Raw genomic sequence first — 17,361 nt, forward strand, 5'->3', positions numbered from 1 at the left:
GGGCAAACTGTTTACTGTGACTGGCAGTAAGAGCTTTTCTCCTGCTTCAGCCTCCCTTCTCTTTCCTCACCTAGATGAGTTTCCATGATGACCAGGGCAGCTATGTCACCAATGATGTCAGCAGCACCAGCGAGTATATCAGCAGCAGTGATGAAGGGAGCTCCCTGACCTACTCCACCCTGTCAGACCATATCCCCCCACCGCCACTCAGCCCCCCTCCACCACCACCCCCTCTGCAGTTCCACGACCCCCAGCCAGTCCCTGTGAAAGCAGAATCCATGAAAACCAGCACATCGCCTGCCCCTAAATCCCTCATGAGCCATTTGCACCCCATCCCACCCCCGCCACCTCCCCCGCCACCCCCACCAGTGCCCTGTGCACCCCCCCTACACCGGGGCCTGGTGCATCGCAGAAGCGAGTCCAACCATATGAGTGTCAAGAGGCTGCGGTGGGAGCAGGTGGAGAACTCGGAAGGGACCATCTGGGGACAGGTATGGCCCAGGCGTGGGGAGGTGGTGGGGCATGGTGAAATGGGTCCAAACAGGTCTGCATCAGCAGAGTTTGCTGTTGAGAATAGCTGTTGGCTATGACCTGTGCCAAGGCATTCACTGCACAGGTCAGGAGGAGTATCCACGTAAACGAGTCTTCTCTCTTGCTCAGTGTGCTGTGGGGAGGTCTGTCCTTTTCTTCCCCAGAGCACCAGGTCTTAACCACTTGTTAGGCCACAAATTCAATACCTTGGCCAAGGGAAAGAATTCTGAAGATGCTGTGTTACAGGAAGCCTCATATTTCTTTTAATTGCTTGGCCTGAAACTGAAGGGATGAGAAGATACTCACTGGTGACTGTAGCTAGAAGTCATCTGAAATGATGTTTGTTCCTGCAGTATCATAGGGACTGCTTGCTTTCCTTCTCTCTGTGGACTGACCTAGGTGGAAGCTGCCTTCAGGCTCATTCAGCAGCTGTAGATTTTATCAATGGAGAACTCTAAGCCTGGTTGAAAGCTGAGGAGTGATGGGGAGAGCACCAAGGCGGGGATGGAACCCCGAGAGGGCAAAACAGAGGCTAGATGTGAAAGCTAGATGTGCTAATTCTTTGCCATCATGAAATGATGCAGAAATGCAGTGGTGATTTGAAGTGATGCAGAAATCTCGAGGTGGATTTATGTCATTGTGGGAAGAAGCTGACATCAATGAGATTTAAATTCCACCATCTGTGTTTCTCATTGCAAAGAGTGTGTTTAATGTGCTGTATTCTTCATACCCTGAACATTTAGAAGTGAACTTTAGGATCATCTTCTAGTCCCACAAGCACTCCATCCCTGAGTGCAGGTCCCTCTTCCCTTAGCAGTCCAGAGAACCAGATGTTTCTTCCCAGTGTTTTTTTGGGGGTTTTTTTTTTGGTTTTTTTTTTTTATTTTTGGAAAATTTCCTGAGGTTTCTGGAATTCCCATTTTGTGCTTTAATCCTGCCCAAGTAGCATGTGAAGAGCAGTATTACTTGCAGAATTTCAGCTATGTGTAGCAAGCTAAATTAATCCAGGAGGGCAGTGATGCCAGCTGCAGAGATAAAAGGAAATGCTGAAAGGATGAATCTCTGGGTTTCTCCCTTTCTTCTGCAAAAAGAATGGGTCTCATGGAATGTGCTTAGCAACTAATGTAAAAACTGTCTCCATAAGAAGTAAATGATTCACCAGACCCTGGCTTCTGCAAGGGATTTATAATGGCTGAATCGCCAGTTACAAGGGAAGTTCCATCAATGTGTCTGGGTTTTTATAAGGATGCAGTGCTTTGAGTGGTGGAGGAGGGAATGTAGCACACAATCAGTGGGCAATATACAGCTCTCCCCTGGGCAGCACATTACTGACTCTTTCTTCTCCTGCAGCTTGGAGAAGACTCGGATTATGACAAGCTGAGTGATATGGTCAAATACCTTGACCTGGAGCTGCACTTTGGAACGCAGAAACCTACAAGTAAGCATGTAAATGCCAAGTGTTGTGACTAGAACCAGTCCTGGTACTAGGCGAGATAAAAGACACTAAGAGAGAAACAAAAGGAAATCATTAATAAAATAATGTCTAGTTCTAGCACCACTGTCAGCATAGAATTCATACTCAGTATTTTGTGACTGATGGTATTGCAGATTATTAAGGTAGAGATCATTTTACAGTCTCCCTTAATTTTCTTGGTTCCCATTGTTTGTTTTCTTTCTGCATTTCAATCAATCTGGGCAGTGAAACTCAGCTGGCTGATTTCACTACTTGTTATGTTCAGTTCTGCTTCCTGGTCCTCATGCACTCAGCCTAATTCTTACACTGTTGTGCCTAGCCACCCTCCATACTGCATGGGAGAGCTTATATGCCAAAAATGCCTTTCATTGCCACGAAGGGTCTGTTTTCCAATAGAACAGAAACTTAAACCTGCACCATGTTATAACAATTTGTACACAGTCTCTGCTTATTATTGTCTATGTGTGTTAGGATAACAGCACATATGACTAGTCAGCTGGGTGCTTAATTGGCTATTTGCATGCACAGATACCTGATTGTGCTAAAAGCAACAGTAGCTAATTGCAAATTAAGGAAAGAATTGCAGCTCTGTTGCCTTGAGAACTAAGACTTCAAAAAAACATAACTTTCTCCATAGAGAGCACTACAAGTAACACTTTTCCTGCTACATATATAGTATTTTTTTTCCCCCAAACCTACATGTGAGGCCCAATGCTAGCTGACAGTACAGCCCGCACACCCTCAGTTTGGTAGTATGTTGGGACCACTCTGTCCTATAGCTCTTAAATCTGGGCCTTCCTGTAGATACAGCAACTTGGTTGTTCCACTGGGAACAAACTCAGAGGATGAGTCCAGTCTGTGCTGCCAAACAATGGTGGCCAGTCTAACCACACTGAGGGATGGGTGGTGGTCAGGGGCACTCCTGGCCTGTTCCACACGCTGTCTGGAGGGAGGTGTGGGAGCTGAGATCAGCCTCCACAGCAGAGCTGACCAGAACGAGTGACAGATCTATGAGCACACTTGTTTACATGTGCTGAGGGAGGGATGGGCTGTTTGGCAGTGATGTGAGTGCACAGCATCGTTTGGACAGGAGAGGAAGTGAAACCAACCAGAAGGGCAAACTCTGCTGCCTCATTTTTACTCAGAAAAGTAAAATGTGAATGGGATGACTGAGTTGACCTGAAATGAACCTGATACCAGATGGCATACACTGGCAGAGCTAAGCAGGGAATGCTAGCATAGGAAGATGCAAATGGGATTTGACAGTGGAAGTGGGATGAAATGGGTTTGTTCTCAGGGGCTGTCTTTGTTAGAGATGTTTCTGGGTAATCTAGGATTGTCTGTGTATTTTACCTCTTGTTTTACCTTTTTCAGCTCCAACTGAGTCTTCCATTCAGGAGATCTTTGAATCTCAGAATTCAAGGATTCCCGGAGCCATTGCTGTGTGCAAAGCATCAGTTCTCTCTCTCATTCATGAGTTCACTGTTTTCAGCACAGTTTTCTTCTTGCTGGAGTCGGCTGAGCCTGTCCTTACCCATGATTAAATCTTTCAGTTTCTCTTCCAGAACCAAATCTCATGCCTGAATCCTTTAAAAAGAAAGACGTGGTTGAAATTTTGTCCCACAAAAAGGCTTACAACACATGTAAGTAAATATCACAGTGAACGTACGCTCAAAATGGACCCAGAGATGGTCCAGGGATGTAGAGAACTGGAAAGGTAAAAGGAAAGAGGCCTTTTCTTATCTGGGCTGTTCTTGTAGCCCAGAAGCATCCATTGCCAGAGTGTTCCTCTTTGTCTGTGAGTCAGCCTTGACCAGAGAGAAAGCTTTAAAAATGGATTGAGATGGGATGTGACTCATTAGCCTGAAAAGGGAGAAGGGAAAGAGCTTGCTCAGTGACACAGGGCAGTGACTGGTGTGTGGGCCAGCCCCAAAGCCATTAAGGAAAAGGTCATTGCAGTTTCTCAAGGATGTGCTTCTGGTAGGTATAAAGGGATGAGAGGGCCTGATAGGATCCTGTAGAGAGCCTGACTCTCCTGGCCTGCTTAGAAAGGCAGAGAAGGAGGTTCTGGGAATCCTTCCCAGGCTTTGTCAACCATTTCTTCTGAACCTGTCTAAGGTAAGGCAGGCTGGAAGCAGATGGGGTTTAGACTTTCCAGTTCCTGACCCTGAAGTTCTCCTCTCTTAGACATGTTCTGTTGCTCTCTGTTGACCCGTTCTTTATCCAACACAGTTACTCAAATACACTCTGAGCACAACAGACTTAGTTGTAGCATCTCCAAGCTCAGCGACAGTTTCCAGCGGAGCCCAGTTAGGGAGGGCCTGAGAGCTTTTACACCTGATGTGGGTTGGTGGTGCATATGCAAAATGATGCAATGTCCTGGCCAGTCGCTGCAGGACCAGAGTGACTCCTCAGAACCCCCTTGCAGATTATGCAGAGGTCATGAGGCCTCCGGGAGTGAAAAGCCCTTCATCTTCACAGGCTGACAGTGGGCAGATGGAGAAATCCATATCCCTCTTGCACTGTGGAGCGATTCAGAGCTTCCCTTCCTGGCACTCTTTTGTCAGGCAGCCTGCCTCAATATAGCCAGCCCCTGGAGTCTGGTCCTCCCCTTCTCCCAAGTGATATGCCTTCCTTCCTCCTCCAGCCATCCTGATAGCCCACCTCAAGCTCTCTCATGTTGAGCTGCACCAGATCCTCATGACAATGGAGACTGACCGCCTGGAGCCTTCTCATATCAAGCAGCTCTTGCTATATGCCCCTGATGGGGAAGAAGTCCAGCAGTATCAGAACTACAAAGATAACCCCAGCAAGCTGAGTGAGCCAGACCAGTTTGTGTTACAGGTAAATGCATGCAGTGATGTACTCTGGGGAGTGAGGAGGCCTGGATATGCAGTCTCTGGGATGTGCTGCTGAGAGTTGTAGAGGAAGAAAACCAGCAAAGAGGAGACAGTCAGCAGGACTCTGATCTGCTTGTTAGTATGTTGTGTGTTCAGAGATGAGAAGAGTCAGTGGGACTGGTCCAGTCTGCCTCTGAGCTAGGCTTGGGATGGTGCCTGAGGTGTCTGGGAGCTGCCATGTGTTTGGGAAGCTCCCAGCAGTAGCTGTTTTACAACTCAAGCATACCACAATATTTACTTCATGGTAAGAGTGATTTTGTCCAATTCTGACTTACTTTCTGTTGACAAAGTCACTTGTGGGTATTGGCATAAAACCTCTCTCTGCCTGTGGCAACAAACTGGATGCAGTCTGCTAATGCTGCAGCAGATAATGCCAGCTGCTTTGCTGTGTTACCTGTGCTAAACAAGTGTATATTGCTTCCCAGTGCAGGGAAAATTGTCAGGGAACACCAGATAGACAGGATTTAGAAGACTCAGTTAATGCTGATGGTGGTAATTTTCTCTTCTTTTGTTCTCAGATGTTATCAGTACCAGAATATAAGACCCGTCTGCGCAGTCTACATTTTAAGAGCACTCTGCAGGAGAAGACAGAGGAGATCAAGGCTAGCTATGAGTGTATCTGCAAGGCCTCTCTAGAGTTGAAAAGCAGCAAGAAGCTGGCTAAAATCTTGGAGGTCAGAACAGTCCCTATTCCTGGTGATAGCCACTGGGGGCCTCCAGTGTCCATCGGGGAGCTTGCAAGCAGCAAGGCAGTTTGGTGGAGCCCTAAGTGCTGCTCTAACCCCATGACTGTCCTCTGGCCTCTTCCTGATCCAGCACAGCCACAACTTCTTTCCCTTGATAGCTAACTCTATTTTAGCTTGTATGAACCCTGGCAACAGGCAGAGTTTGCACAGCCAGCCAGTAACCCTGCAGCAGAATGTGCAGTTCCAACAAACTGATCACACAGCAGCCCAGAAACCAGACTGCCCAAATGTGTTTCACAGGCTGTAAACTGTTCACAAAGACCAAGGAGACTTTCCCTTAGCTGCAGTGGAAAAGGCTCTGTTATCTTTAGCTGCCTGAGGATGGGAGTTTTGCCCAGTCACTGTGTCTGCATGTACACTTGTGGTACAATACAGAACATGCAGGCAAATCTGAGCTGCTGTCATTCAAGCCTGCTCTGGGGCCAGAAGTGGTATAATACTATGCTGATGCTGAGACAGTATGCTTTGTGTGAGCAGGCAGCAGTGCATGTAGCCCAGGCTAGCCACTGTACGGCAGTGTGCTTATACTAGCTGTTCGCCAGCGCAGGGCAGGGATCCCCGTACTGTGCCACTCACTTTGTGAGGAGGTGCCTTCTGGAGGTCCTGAGGTCGGAGACGTGCAGTGCAGAGAGGGGCACCACACATGCTGAAAAGAATGACTTCACTCTAGCTGGTTGAAGCTGCCCTCTGATTCTGCTTAGATGATTCCTACCAAGTTAATTTCAATTCATTTGGTTTTGCTTTAAAAAAAAAGCAGGTGGGATAAATAAGAACATGATGTGACAAAAGACGTTTCCAGATGAGAGATGAAACACCACAATGGCTTCTGACCAGTAACCCAATAACATCTAGTTAAGTGCTTTGGAGGCGATGTTAGCTACACATTAACTTGCATTTAGCAGAAATTCACTGAGCCCCAAGATGAAATTCAAGCAGAGAGACTCTCTCTGGCCTCTTGTCAGGGCAGATTCTGAGGTCTCTCTGTTCTTCACCAGGCACAGCTAGCCTTTCTCAGGTGAGGGAAACCAGGAGTCCCTTCCAGAAAGTTCAGCCTGAGAGTCCTATACCTCAAATGCTACAAGCCACAGCATAAAGAATCAGATAAATCTGCAGGGGAAAACATAGCTCTGGATTACTGTCTTCCTTTAAAAAGAATACCTTAAAAATCGCCACATAAAAGCTAAAAAAGGCTTTTGGACCTGGAGAGTTTAGGTTCTCTACATACTGCTCAGCTGGAGAGTCCTTATCCTACAGGCAGGGAGATCTCAGAGTGCACCCAGAGACTTAGTCCTGGTCCTGAAAGGGAAATTGTTCAGAAATAAAAAGGCAAAATCAAACTGAGCATACCCAGAGCCTAAGACTGTAACACAAGACAGAATTCCTCCTTACATTTTTAACAAAGCATGGGTATCTGCATAGTCAAGTCTGAAAGTGGCAGGGGAGCTGATTCAATGTGAGTCATGATGTTCCAGGCCACTCTGACCATGCAGTTCTCCCGCAGCTCTCTGTAGCAGAGACCTTCTCCTGGACTGCTGCAGGAGAGGGGAGAAGACTCCTGGGCAGCATTAAAGTTAGCCTCACATGGAAGCATCCAAATGTCCTCTTATAAGGTCTTTGGAAATTTGGATTTGTAGATGGCAAATACAGTATGCTTTCTAGCCCCATCTGAAGATATATAACAGAAGGAGTTGGATGAGGACCAGTTCCTGTAGCTGGAAGTATATGGGTTTGCTGATGAGAGTTTAGCGCAGACTTCTTACAGGAGGAGCACATGGCACCCTGGGAACTGACGGCTTGATGCTGCCAGAGAGGAGAATGGTCTGCCCCATCAGACACATGTTGTTGTGCCCTAGGGCTGCCATGCTGATGGGCACATTAGCAGCTCTAGTCCTCCCAGGGTGCTATGATCCTGTATGGATCCTGTATGGGTGAGATAGGATGAACAGTGTGCACAGAACCAGAGGAAGTTTCATCCAGCTAACACATTGAATGAATTATTAAGTTCTTACTATGATGTTCTATGAGCATGTGTACCATAGCCCTTAGCAGAACTGACCTGACACGGAAAGGAGGGTACTTTCACAGCTTACTGTGGATGGAAGCTTTTTATCTCTGTTCCTACTGCATTCTTAGTAGGTTTCTGTGATCCCAAAGCAAGTACAAGAGGAGAAGGGAGATGGGAGACAGGGTAGGTGCTGGAGGTCACTGGCAGTCATTCACACAGGTTTCTTTTTGCAGTTTGTGCTGGCGATGGGAAACTATCTGAACAATGGGCAGCCTAAGACTAGCAAAACAACAGGCTTTAAAATCAACTTTCTCACTGAGGTAAGGAGATGAAGCATGTTTGTTCTTGGGCAGCAGGCACAAATTCCAGGAGCTCCAAGTTACCCATTTATCAAGCTACAAGGGCTTCTGAATGCTGTAGTTCCCAGAGAGAGGTACCAGTGGGAACCTAGGGATTGTATCACAAGATTGACTTCAGAGAGGCACTAATGATAGTCTAGTGCATTACTGTGCTGGGATCTAAGACTTACAGTCAGGTGCTAGGCTGGCCAGACCTAATGGTATTGTGGCCATGGGATGGGATAAAATGAGGGTCTTTATCCCATTTGGGTAGCTGAGGTATGTACTGGCAGGACACAGGCAAGAAGGGATTCCTGGGAGGTGGGAAATAGAGTTACGGTTCCTAGGCTTGGGAAGGGAGGAACAATGCCACTAATCTGGGTGTAACATGCTGTGTAAACATTAAACATCTTATTTAAACATTAATCCAGCTAGTGTGGGTGGGAATTGCCATGCATGTAAATGCAGGGTAAACCAAGCAGAATGGAGGAGTGTCTGTATATTTTGGTAACCATAGACAAACTGAATGCTTGGCAAAACCCGCTCTCTTCAACATAGGAATCTTCTTACTTGTTTGCTTTGCTATAGCTGAACACAACTAAGACTGTTGATGGGAAATCCACCTTCCTGCATATTCTTGCCAAATCACTTAGCCAACATTTCCCAGAACTTCTGGGCTTTGCCAAGGATCTTCCTACAGTGCCGCTTGCCGCCAAAGGTAAATGAACAAAGAACATTAGAGAATATGGAACACATGGGGCCAGTGAATTTCTTTGCCTCTCTGTACTGTCCCTTGGTTTTGTACTGCTATAAAATTGGTCAGGAACTGCACCATACTGGTACTAGCAGGAGAGGGGCAGCAGCACAAACAAATGAGAAATGGTGTAGAATGAGCAGACTGGGCTAGAAAGTCTGCTTCTAGACAGACACAGGAGCACCCGTCTACAACACACTGCCATACCTGGGAGAGTCTAGATAAGGCTTTGTCTCTGAACCTTTTTTCAAACTTGAAAAAGTCTGGTTATGAAATTCAGACATACCTTGCGAGTCCAAATAAATGATAGAAGAGTATGATGAAGACAGCAGAATGCCTGTGTGCTCCACCCAGCCTCTATCTCCTTTCATCCTTGATGTACACGCCTGACCTCTGTAGATGCCAGCATTATTACTGTTTGTAATACTGTGTGTTATACAGTGTACCACACCTTCTATGCTATAAGTTCACAGTCCAATTGCAGACAAGTCACACTGAGTGAGGACCGTACAACTTGGTTAGCTGCAATAAAAAAAGTCACATAGACTTTGGGGTTATCATCCACTTGTGTTGACGATATTCACAACATTCACAAGTTGGCTGAATGTGGACCATGGGGCTGCACCCTCCTTGCACTCTCCTCTGCCCTGTTGTTTAAGAATAATTCCCTTGGGAATTAGTGTTTAAAATGGTTATATAAAGCAGAAAATTCCAGTGAGGAGACTTAAAACCTCTAGCTTTCCTAGTTTACATTTTTAATTTGGCCTAACTTTTCTTTAAATAATGCTTCTGTGACTGCATATTCATTGCTGTGCAAACTCTTACTCCTTTACATCCAATCTCAGACCTTACAGACCATATTCAGGCTATTTGCTATCCATGGCTGTGAAGCTTATCTCTCATATCGACAATGGAGAGACATAGCTGCAGTATGTAATCTAAATCCTCGTAACAGACATTGCAATTCACTTTCTCCATTGGCTGTAGAAGACGCTATGGCTTAACAGCCCAAGCTAGCAAGCAGTCTGAACTGCTCATCATTCTCTTGAATGCTGGTGCTAGGATAAGCAGATACGGAATTTTTAGATGTCATGGAAGGCCATCTGGATATTACCCCTTGTCTTACCATCCTGCATAGTACACTCACTATGTTCCCCTCCCAAGTCAAAGTACCTGTGTGTCCATAACTGCCCTTGTGCCATTGAATCCTGCATGCTCCTTGTATTTGGCAAGTCCCAAGCTCCTTTTGAGATTCTTGGTACATGTCACCTGAGTGCCCAGCAGCAGCTCATGGCAGCTGCTAGAGGGCAGCAGGAAGGTCTAGTTGTCTCAGCATGCCCTGGATTCAGAGCTCCCACAGGATGCCATGCAGATATGCTGTGCAGAGCCATGTAGAGCAAGGCGTAGAGGGACATGCACATCTCAGGTAGCCTGAACTACCCTGAATGATGGCCTGAGCTTGTTGCCCCAGTTTAACAACAGCAAAAACATCAGAGTTAAGACTCAATAACACTGTTGAATCCTCTCTTCCTATTTAGTGAATCAGAGAACATTAACAGCAGACCTTAATGACCTTCACACCACCGTCAGTGACATACAGATGGCCTGTCGCAACATGCCAGCTACTGCAGAGGACAGATTTGCAATTGTCATGACTGTATCCTTCTGTAAAAGGGGCACATCACCAGTATGACTTACTGCCTTCAAGTAAAATCATTTAGTTATATTTATCCCTGTTACATTATTTAGTTAAATTTATCCCTGTTACATTTATCCTTAAGTAGCAATCCTATGTCCAGCTGGTAACAAGCACCATCTCAGCACCTGGTGAAAAGCATGGTGAAAAACTCCACCTTCCACGCAATCTTAGCCAACAAAGAAAACGGCTTTAATGGTGACTAGCAGTTCATATGCCTCTTTCCACAAAACTTTCAGAGTTGTCTTTCCTTCCACAAAAGGTGCTCTTAGAGACAGCTGTGCATGCAAAGCAGGTTCCCTTAGGGATTTAGTTTGCATTTGCAGCAGGTCCTTAGTTAGACCTTAGGTGAAATCCAGCTATTTTTATATAAGCAGAAGTGATTAGAATCTGTACTGGATCCACAGTATGGCTGTTTTCCCTTAAGCCATTTCTCTCAGTCCTTTCTGGAGAGTGCCCAACCTGCCATGCGATCTCTGGATGATCTGCAGCACAAAGCCATGGAAGACTTCAGCAAGGTGTTGTCCTTTTTTGGGGAAGACTCTAAAGCGACAACTTCTGAAGCTTTCTTCGGCATTTTTGCAGAATTCATGAGCAAGTTTGAGGTGAGTTGCATTTTTAAAAGCCAGCCAGCAAGGGGGTTCATGTTAAAGATTAGTGAAGTATTTTACTTGCATGTGAGCTATGGGAATGAGATGAACTTTTAGTAAGCACATGTACCTGAATGTCTGTAAAATGCAATTTTTTTAATGCACAGTGAGATTGACTGGCTGGTGCAGGAGGTTGAGATGAGGGTTTACCTCAGAGAGTAAAACAGAAGGTTTTACTCTCTAATGTGTTTGGTTAAAGAGGGCTGCATCACCGCACTACAAGGCAGATGGCAATCATCAGCGAGTCTTATGAATGTGTCCAGTGGAAAGCCTGGGGGCAGAAATGAAGCACAGCTACAGCAGAACAGCTGATGAAGCAGCTGCCCATGCAGTTCTCATCCAAGCACCCCAGCCTTAACTAAGGAGTCCAGCCCGTGGGGCTCTCAGCACAGCCCCCTGCACTAGCAACAAATTTCCCATAAAGGGAAGCTGAAGCCAAACCTGATTCTGCCTTATAATCACATTAGGGTCACTCTTGTTTGCCTGCACATCTCAATACTAGCTAATTTCAGAAATGATGGCATAGGGCAGTTTAGGGGAGAATTAAATCCTTGGTGGCTAGTACCTTTGAAATGTCCTTGCTATCCATGCTAGCTGCCTTTTGCCTGATGCTCCTCTTCTGTTGTTCCTTTCTCTCCCTGCAGCGGGCACTCAGTGATGTGCAGGTTGGTGAATGCCAGCGCAGCCCCAGGATGACCTCCCCCCTTGCCTGGTGATAGGCCTGTGGCAATGTGAGGTGCAACCATTTATTGCCAACAAAGTGCAATTTGCTCCTGTTGAGTTTGGTTGTAAATATGCTGCTGTCACCTGCTAGCACTAAGCAGAACCATGGACCAAGGGGAAGGGGCAGTTTGGACACTGAAAAGGCATCACAGATAGGCCACAGATGGATGCTAGGGTGAGGCACAGGCACGTGAAGGGAAACACTCTATTAGTCTTGATAACATCTTTCTTAGTATCCTCCATCTCCTGCATATTACTGAATTATGGATTTCAGATGCAACTGGATACAACTCCACTCTCCTGCATTTCCAGAAGACACCTAACTGGCACCAGCAATCACTGGAGACCTTTCCATATTCTCATAGCCCTTGTGTGGCTAGGCACAGTCTTCCTTTCCTTGCAGACTACAGCCCAAGGCCTCCCCCAGGCAGGCATTGCTTCCAGTTAATAGCCTGAGAGGCCAGGAGTGGATCACACCTGTGGCCTCCACAGGGATCAGGAGCAGGTCAGGTGAAGAAGGAAGCACATGGGAACAAAAGCTGCCATCAGCGCCAGCTCCCCTTGGCACCCATAGGAAAAACTGCTGATGAGCCAGTCTCAGATACTTCTCCGAGCCCTTTAGCAGTGTAAAGTGGGGCTGTAGTTTTACACTGACCTTAATGGCTGAGTGGAGAGGGCAGGAATTATCCTACAGGTTCTAATCCCCTGCCATAGTTGGCCAGTGACAATGGAAAGACAAACAACATTGCAGATAACTTTATGGTACGTCTGCATGTTCGCACACACAGATCCAGCTGATTTTACACAGTTGCTTTAGAGAATAAGAATAGGCTCAGATTCCTTCCTGGCTGTCAGCTTTGCTTAAAGGTGTGGCAATAACTGACAGATACTGAAATCTTACTGAGAATCTAACATCATCAGCACTAGACTTACTTGAACTTGTCAGGAGGCATAAATCCCCAAGTATTTTGCGGCCTCCTTGGAAAGTACAGAACCACTGGTAGTCTAAACATTAATGCGAGTCCTTTGAAACCTGCAGTACAGCTTCTGAGGCCAGCCAGAGACCAGTGAGAAATGTATCGTGTGCCCTCTTTCATTCATCCCTGAGGGAATCCATCTGACATAATATATGATTTGACCATTATTTCCTGTTGAATATATCCAGGGAACTCTAGAAGCATACACGTCCATCTCTCAATGACCCCTGATTATTACTTAGATAAATTTAATTCTCTGAGATGTCCTCTGGGATGAAAGGGCTAGCATCATTCTGTGGTCAGTACACGCGCCTTGAGATGACACAGTGCCCCAAGAGCTTTATGGCAGTGAAATTGCAGTACGTTAATATTGTGAGGCATTACTTTGTGCAAAGTGCATCTGTTGCCTTTCAAACCTGACATGCTCAAATATCCTACGCTGTGAAAGTGCTCCAGCAAAGCCGTAGCTTAGATAACCTTCACTTTTAATGGCACAGTAAGCTCTCTTACTGCAGCTGAAAGTGCAGAATCACCAACTGGTGCATTACTTATGGGAGACCTTATGACCATCAAATCTTTGGTTTTCAATATTTTTTTAAACTGTGCTGTAGAAAGTGAAGAATATTTTCACAAGTATTTTCAGTTTATAGAGCTTTAAGTGCCACGTAGTTTATAGCATTGTGTTATCGGAGGCCCAGCCCTGTCTGTCTCTGTTTTTTCTCTCCACTGATGGTGGTGATAGGACAATGAATACTCATCTCCAGTTTCTGTTTTGTATGTTTCATGTTGCATTCATTTTTTTTTTCTAAAAATACATTAAATATTTAAACCACTGGAGGTTATTTTGAAACTGTCATTAAAAATGTGAAAATGCTGTATATAGATTTTGCTACATGTTGTAACTTTCCAAAATAGTTAGAACTCCAATCCCTTTGGTATTTTTATGTGAATATTTTCAAAGAACCAGAACTTCTGAGATATGGTTATATTATTTGATAATGGGACTATGTATAGTCACAATTCAGTCTCTACCCAATGCCTATGTGCTAGTCCCAAAATAAAGCTACTGCCTTCTGCCTCCTGACTGCATGTAAATCAATGTTATATTAAAAAAATTCTTTGTACAACAGCTGTAGAATGAAGGTATAAGGAATTCTGTATTTGGTACTTCTGTGACTGCCCACTTTAATATTGGCGCCTTACATCTCTAAGGGATAAATGCAGAATCTGACCTTGTTTAATTTTGGGTGGTATGGAGAAAATAACTGCATAATTCTGAAAAATGTTGCCTGTGAATCAGCATTCAGGCTAGCATGATGAATTGTAGCAGCAAATTCTTAAAATAGTATGGATTTTTCTGCAGCCTTCAAAAGAGAATATTTAGTGAGTGCATGAGCCAGTGAATTATTTCCTTTTGAAATGGAATTCTTGGCTGAAGTTGAGTTTATGTCCCTGAAACAATTTATCTCACTTTGCACTAACAGAAGATAGATAGGGACTCGTCATGCATCAGATTTCCTGATTGTAGTTTAGCTTGTTTATAGCCATATGCTCAACCAGTAGTTCCTATCTGGAGGCCACAGCAGAGCCAACTGTAGAATGACTTTGAACAGAGTTAACAAAAATGTTACGGATAGAAGTAATTCACCAGGCACATACATGTAAAGTGCTTGAATCTCTCCTAATACTCCTTTAACTGTTTTTGGTTGATAAAGCCTGGCTCTTCTGCCTCCCCTGGGGAATTCAAGCTGTCTAGTGCATCTGTGAAACCTCCCAGAAGCACGTTCTAGGTCAGTCCCCCAGCAACAGTTATCAACTGATGGCCTGTGCAGCTGCAGCAAACTATAAACTCCCAGAAGAATGATGACCTAAGCCTCCTTCACAGCTTTTTACATCATGTTAGCACAGTTCAAGTAACACACATGTTGTTTCATTCTTTCTTGATAACTCCAAGTATTAAATATTTTTTTCCCCAGAAAACCAATGTACTGTCTGGAATCTCTTTTTTTAGTCTTGTACAGCCAGTCCTTAACAGATTTTATACTTCAGCCTTGGTCATCCACCTGTTCACAGGAAAGCATGTCCTTGAAAAGAAAATAATAACTCATGAAGCAGCCCCATGATCAGTATTGGGAACATAGCTGTGATTTGGCTCCTCCTCTTCAGAGATGTTAGTTCCATCCTCTCAAAGTGTCAGCAAAATAGAGACCATGATAACCTAAGGCTACATTTAACGTTTGGGAATACTGAAGGATTATCAATCTTTCCTGCAAGAAATGGAAAATCTCAAGAAGAAAATGAGTAGCTGTAGTGAAGTCATGGCAAAGACATGATTACAGCTCCAATAAGTGGATTGGCTAGGATTAAATAATATCAGACTGACATCTCCAAACCTGCCTTCTAAGTATCTTGAAAAAGGTTTGAAGTGCCATGATCTGCATTTGTTTTCCAGGTGCCATGAAAGATGCCAAAGAGACAAATAGAAGTCTAACCTTCAAACTGGAGGGACTGGAAGTAAGCAAAAAGGCTGCATTGCCTGGGAGCTAGCAGACGGCATCTGGATGCTGAATGTGAAGGCCTTGAGGTTCTGCATTGCTCTATCACAATTTTACAAAAAAAACTGAGTTTCCAAATTCTAGCACAGCAAATTAAAGCATCTCCAATCATAAGATTCAAAGACCTTTAGTTATGTCCATATGAATTGTGAGCTGGGTGTGAAACAGTAAGATTAAACTACAAATCTTACAGGTTTTCCTACTTTGCATTCTGGTTTCTTAGGCTTTGGGCTGCATTTTTGTTTACATATTTAAATTGCTTCCATTGTCAATCTAGAAAATTAAGAAGTAATGGTGAAAAACAAATTTCTGATTCTAGCTGCTGAGATTTGAAGAGAAATGAAAAACTTCACAAAACTTGGTAAAATCAGTGCAGTTGGTTTCAACATTAAATGTTGAAAGGAGCTCATATTCACTAAGAAAAACCCAGGCATTGCAAAGAATGTCCAGAGGTGTTTGATGTGCGTCCCCCAGGCAGCTCTACCTCTTTGACTGAGACTTTCACCATGGCATTTCAGAAGAGCTGAGGACTCACTCATCAGTAAAACATGCCCTTAGGGAATTACATACATTAAAATTCTGATTTATATCTCCACCACCAGGAAATGGATTAGGCCTGTAAATGGAATAGTGCCCATGTTCAAGAGTCCTCCTAGCTGGTTATCTGCCAAATGCTCACAGACTCAGGGGTTCCCAGGTCATGCTGCCATGAGGTTATTTGCACTCCTTATTTTAGATGTATATGAACTGCTTCCTGCCACAGTCTCTTGCTGTTTTGAAAAGTTCCTCTTTAGCATTTTCTGCATGTTATTTTACTGTAAATGGTTATAAGGTTTTTCAGACAGATGATGCCAAAGCCAAAAGCTCTAACCTTCTGTTCTCAGAAGGGGATCCAATTCTAGAATTTAAATACAGACTCAGAAATGAGTTACTAACCTCACCCCAATGATGAATGTTAATCTTTATATGGCTTAATACACAGGACTAGCTGTCAGCTCCCCCCTATGTCTTCTGATGTCAGCTTGAGGGGATCAACTTTTTTTATTGTTACTTGTCCCTTCTTTAGCTGCAGATTGCTTACGAGAATGGCACTCTTTGGAATTTGACCCATGAGCCCTGATAGTGAAAATAATACACTTCTCACAGAGGAGTAGGGGACTGAAAGAGTAACTTCGGGCAATTAGTTTAACTTTGACTATAAATATTCCTTCTCATTCCTTGTGACACTGTTAACAGCTCTGTTGGCAAACCCCGATTCTCTGGCAATATTTAAGCTGCCTGTCAGTTGGCAGAAGCTTGGTGGTGCCTAGTGCAAGTGAACAGAATGAGACCCAGCTGAACACAGTAAGTTCCCTTTCAGCTTCTACCTTGTGTCTGGGGAGGTCTTGGTTGATTTGTGGGTTCAGTTCTGCTTCTAGACTGAGTTTTATCCCTGACAGCTGGTGTTGTTTTTAGAAGGTAAAAGGAACTGGGAGTGCTTTAAAAAATTTTGTTTAAGAGACAGAGTGATACAAATCCAATGGGTTACCAGATACCCACGTGGGCTGCCGTCTCTCCTAGGACCATTGATAAAGGGCTGGCTTCAACAGGTTCATTTTAATGCCACGGATGTTCTTTCCTCAGAATCTCTGGCGGGGAAAGCACTGCAGTTTGTGCCAGGAACTAAGGGAGACAGAGCTGTGAGCTGAATTAACAAAACAGTCAAAATTTCCACTGGGGCATGGCACAGATAGAATTTGAAATCGGAGCAGCAGAATTCACTATTTTTTTTTTCTAATGGGCAGTCTCACTGCCATGTCTGGGGAATCTGCAGAAAGATTTTTAACAAGCACCTATAGACACACCTCAGGTCTTGGAATTTTATCTAGATTTCCTTTCTTTATTGATGAGCACAACAAATGCCTGTAGTGTTCTGCCCCAGATCTGCATGCATTTCAGAGGAACAGACACAAAGCAACTCCTGTATACAAGGCTGAATCTTATATGAGACTGAGCATATGTAGTGTATAGTG

At 44.5% G+C, this 17,361-nt stretch overlaps 1 protein-coding gene across 2 annotated transcripts in view; it reads left to right on the plus strand.

Annotated features, from left to right (window-relative positions):
- The window catches only part of GRID2IP (Grid2 interacting protein), a 55,286-nt gene extending 43,476 nt beyond the window's left edge, over positions 1–11,810 (plus strand). For both annotated transcript variants that reach the window (XM_062588155.1, XM_062588156.1), the window contains 10 exons: positions 75–491; positions 1,882–1,969; positions 3,571–3,648; positions 4,653–4,849; positions 5,424–5,579; positions 7,890–7,976; positions 8,583–8,712; positions 10,287–10,405; positions 10,885–11,049; positions 11,739–11,810. In XM_062588155.1, coding sequence (XP_062444139.1) covers positions 75–491; positions 1,882–1,969; positions 3,571–3,648; positions 4,653–4,849; positions 5,424–5,579; positions 7,890–7,976; positions 8,583–8,712; positions 10,287–10,405; positions 10,885–11,049; positions 11,739–11,810 — 1,509 coding nt within the window. The remainder of the gene's footprint in view (positions 1–74; positions 492–1,881; positions 1,970–3,570; positions 3,649–4,652; positions 4,850–5,423; positions 5,580–7,889; positions 7,977–8,582; positions 8,713–10,286; positions 10,406–10,884; positions 11,050–11,738) is intronic.
- The last annotated feature ends 5,551 nt before the right edge of the window (positions 11,811–17,361 follow it).

Source organism: Rhea pennata, chromosome 15, assembly GCF_028389875.1.
Source record: "Rhea pennata isolate bPtePen1 chromosome 15, bPtePen1.pri, whole genome shotgun sequence".
NCBI classification, from domain to species: domain Eukaryota; kingdom Metazoa; phylum Chordata; class Aves; order Rheiformes; family Rheidae; genus Rhea; species Rhea pennata.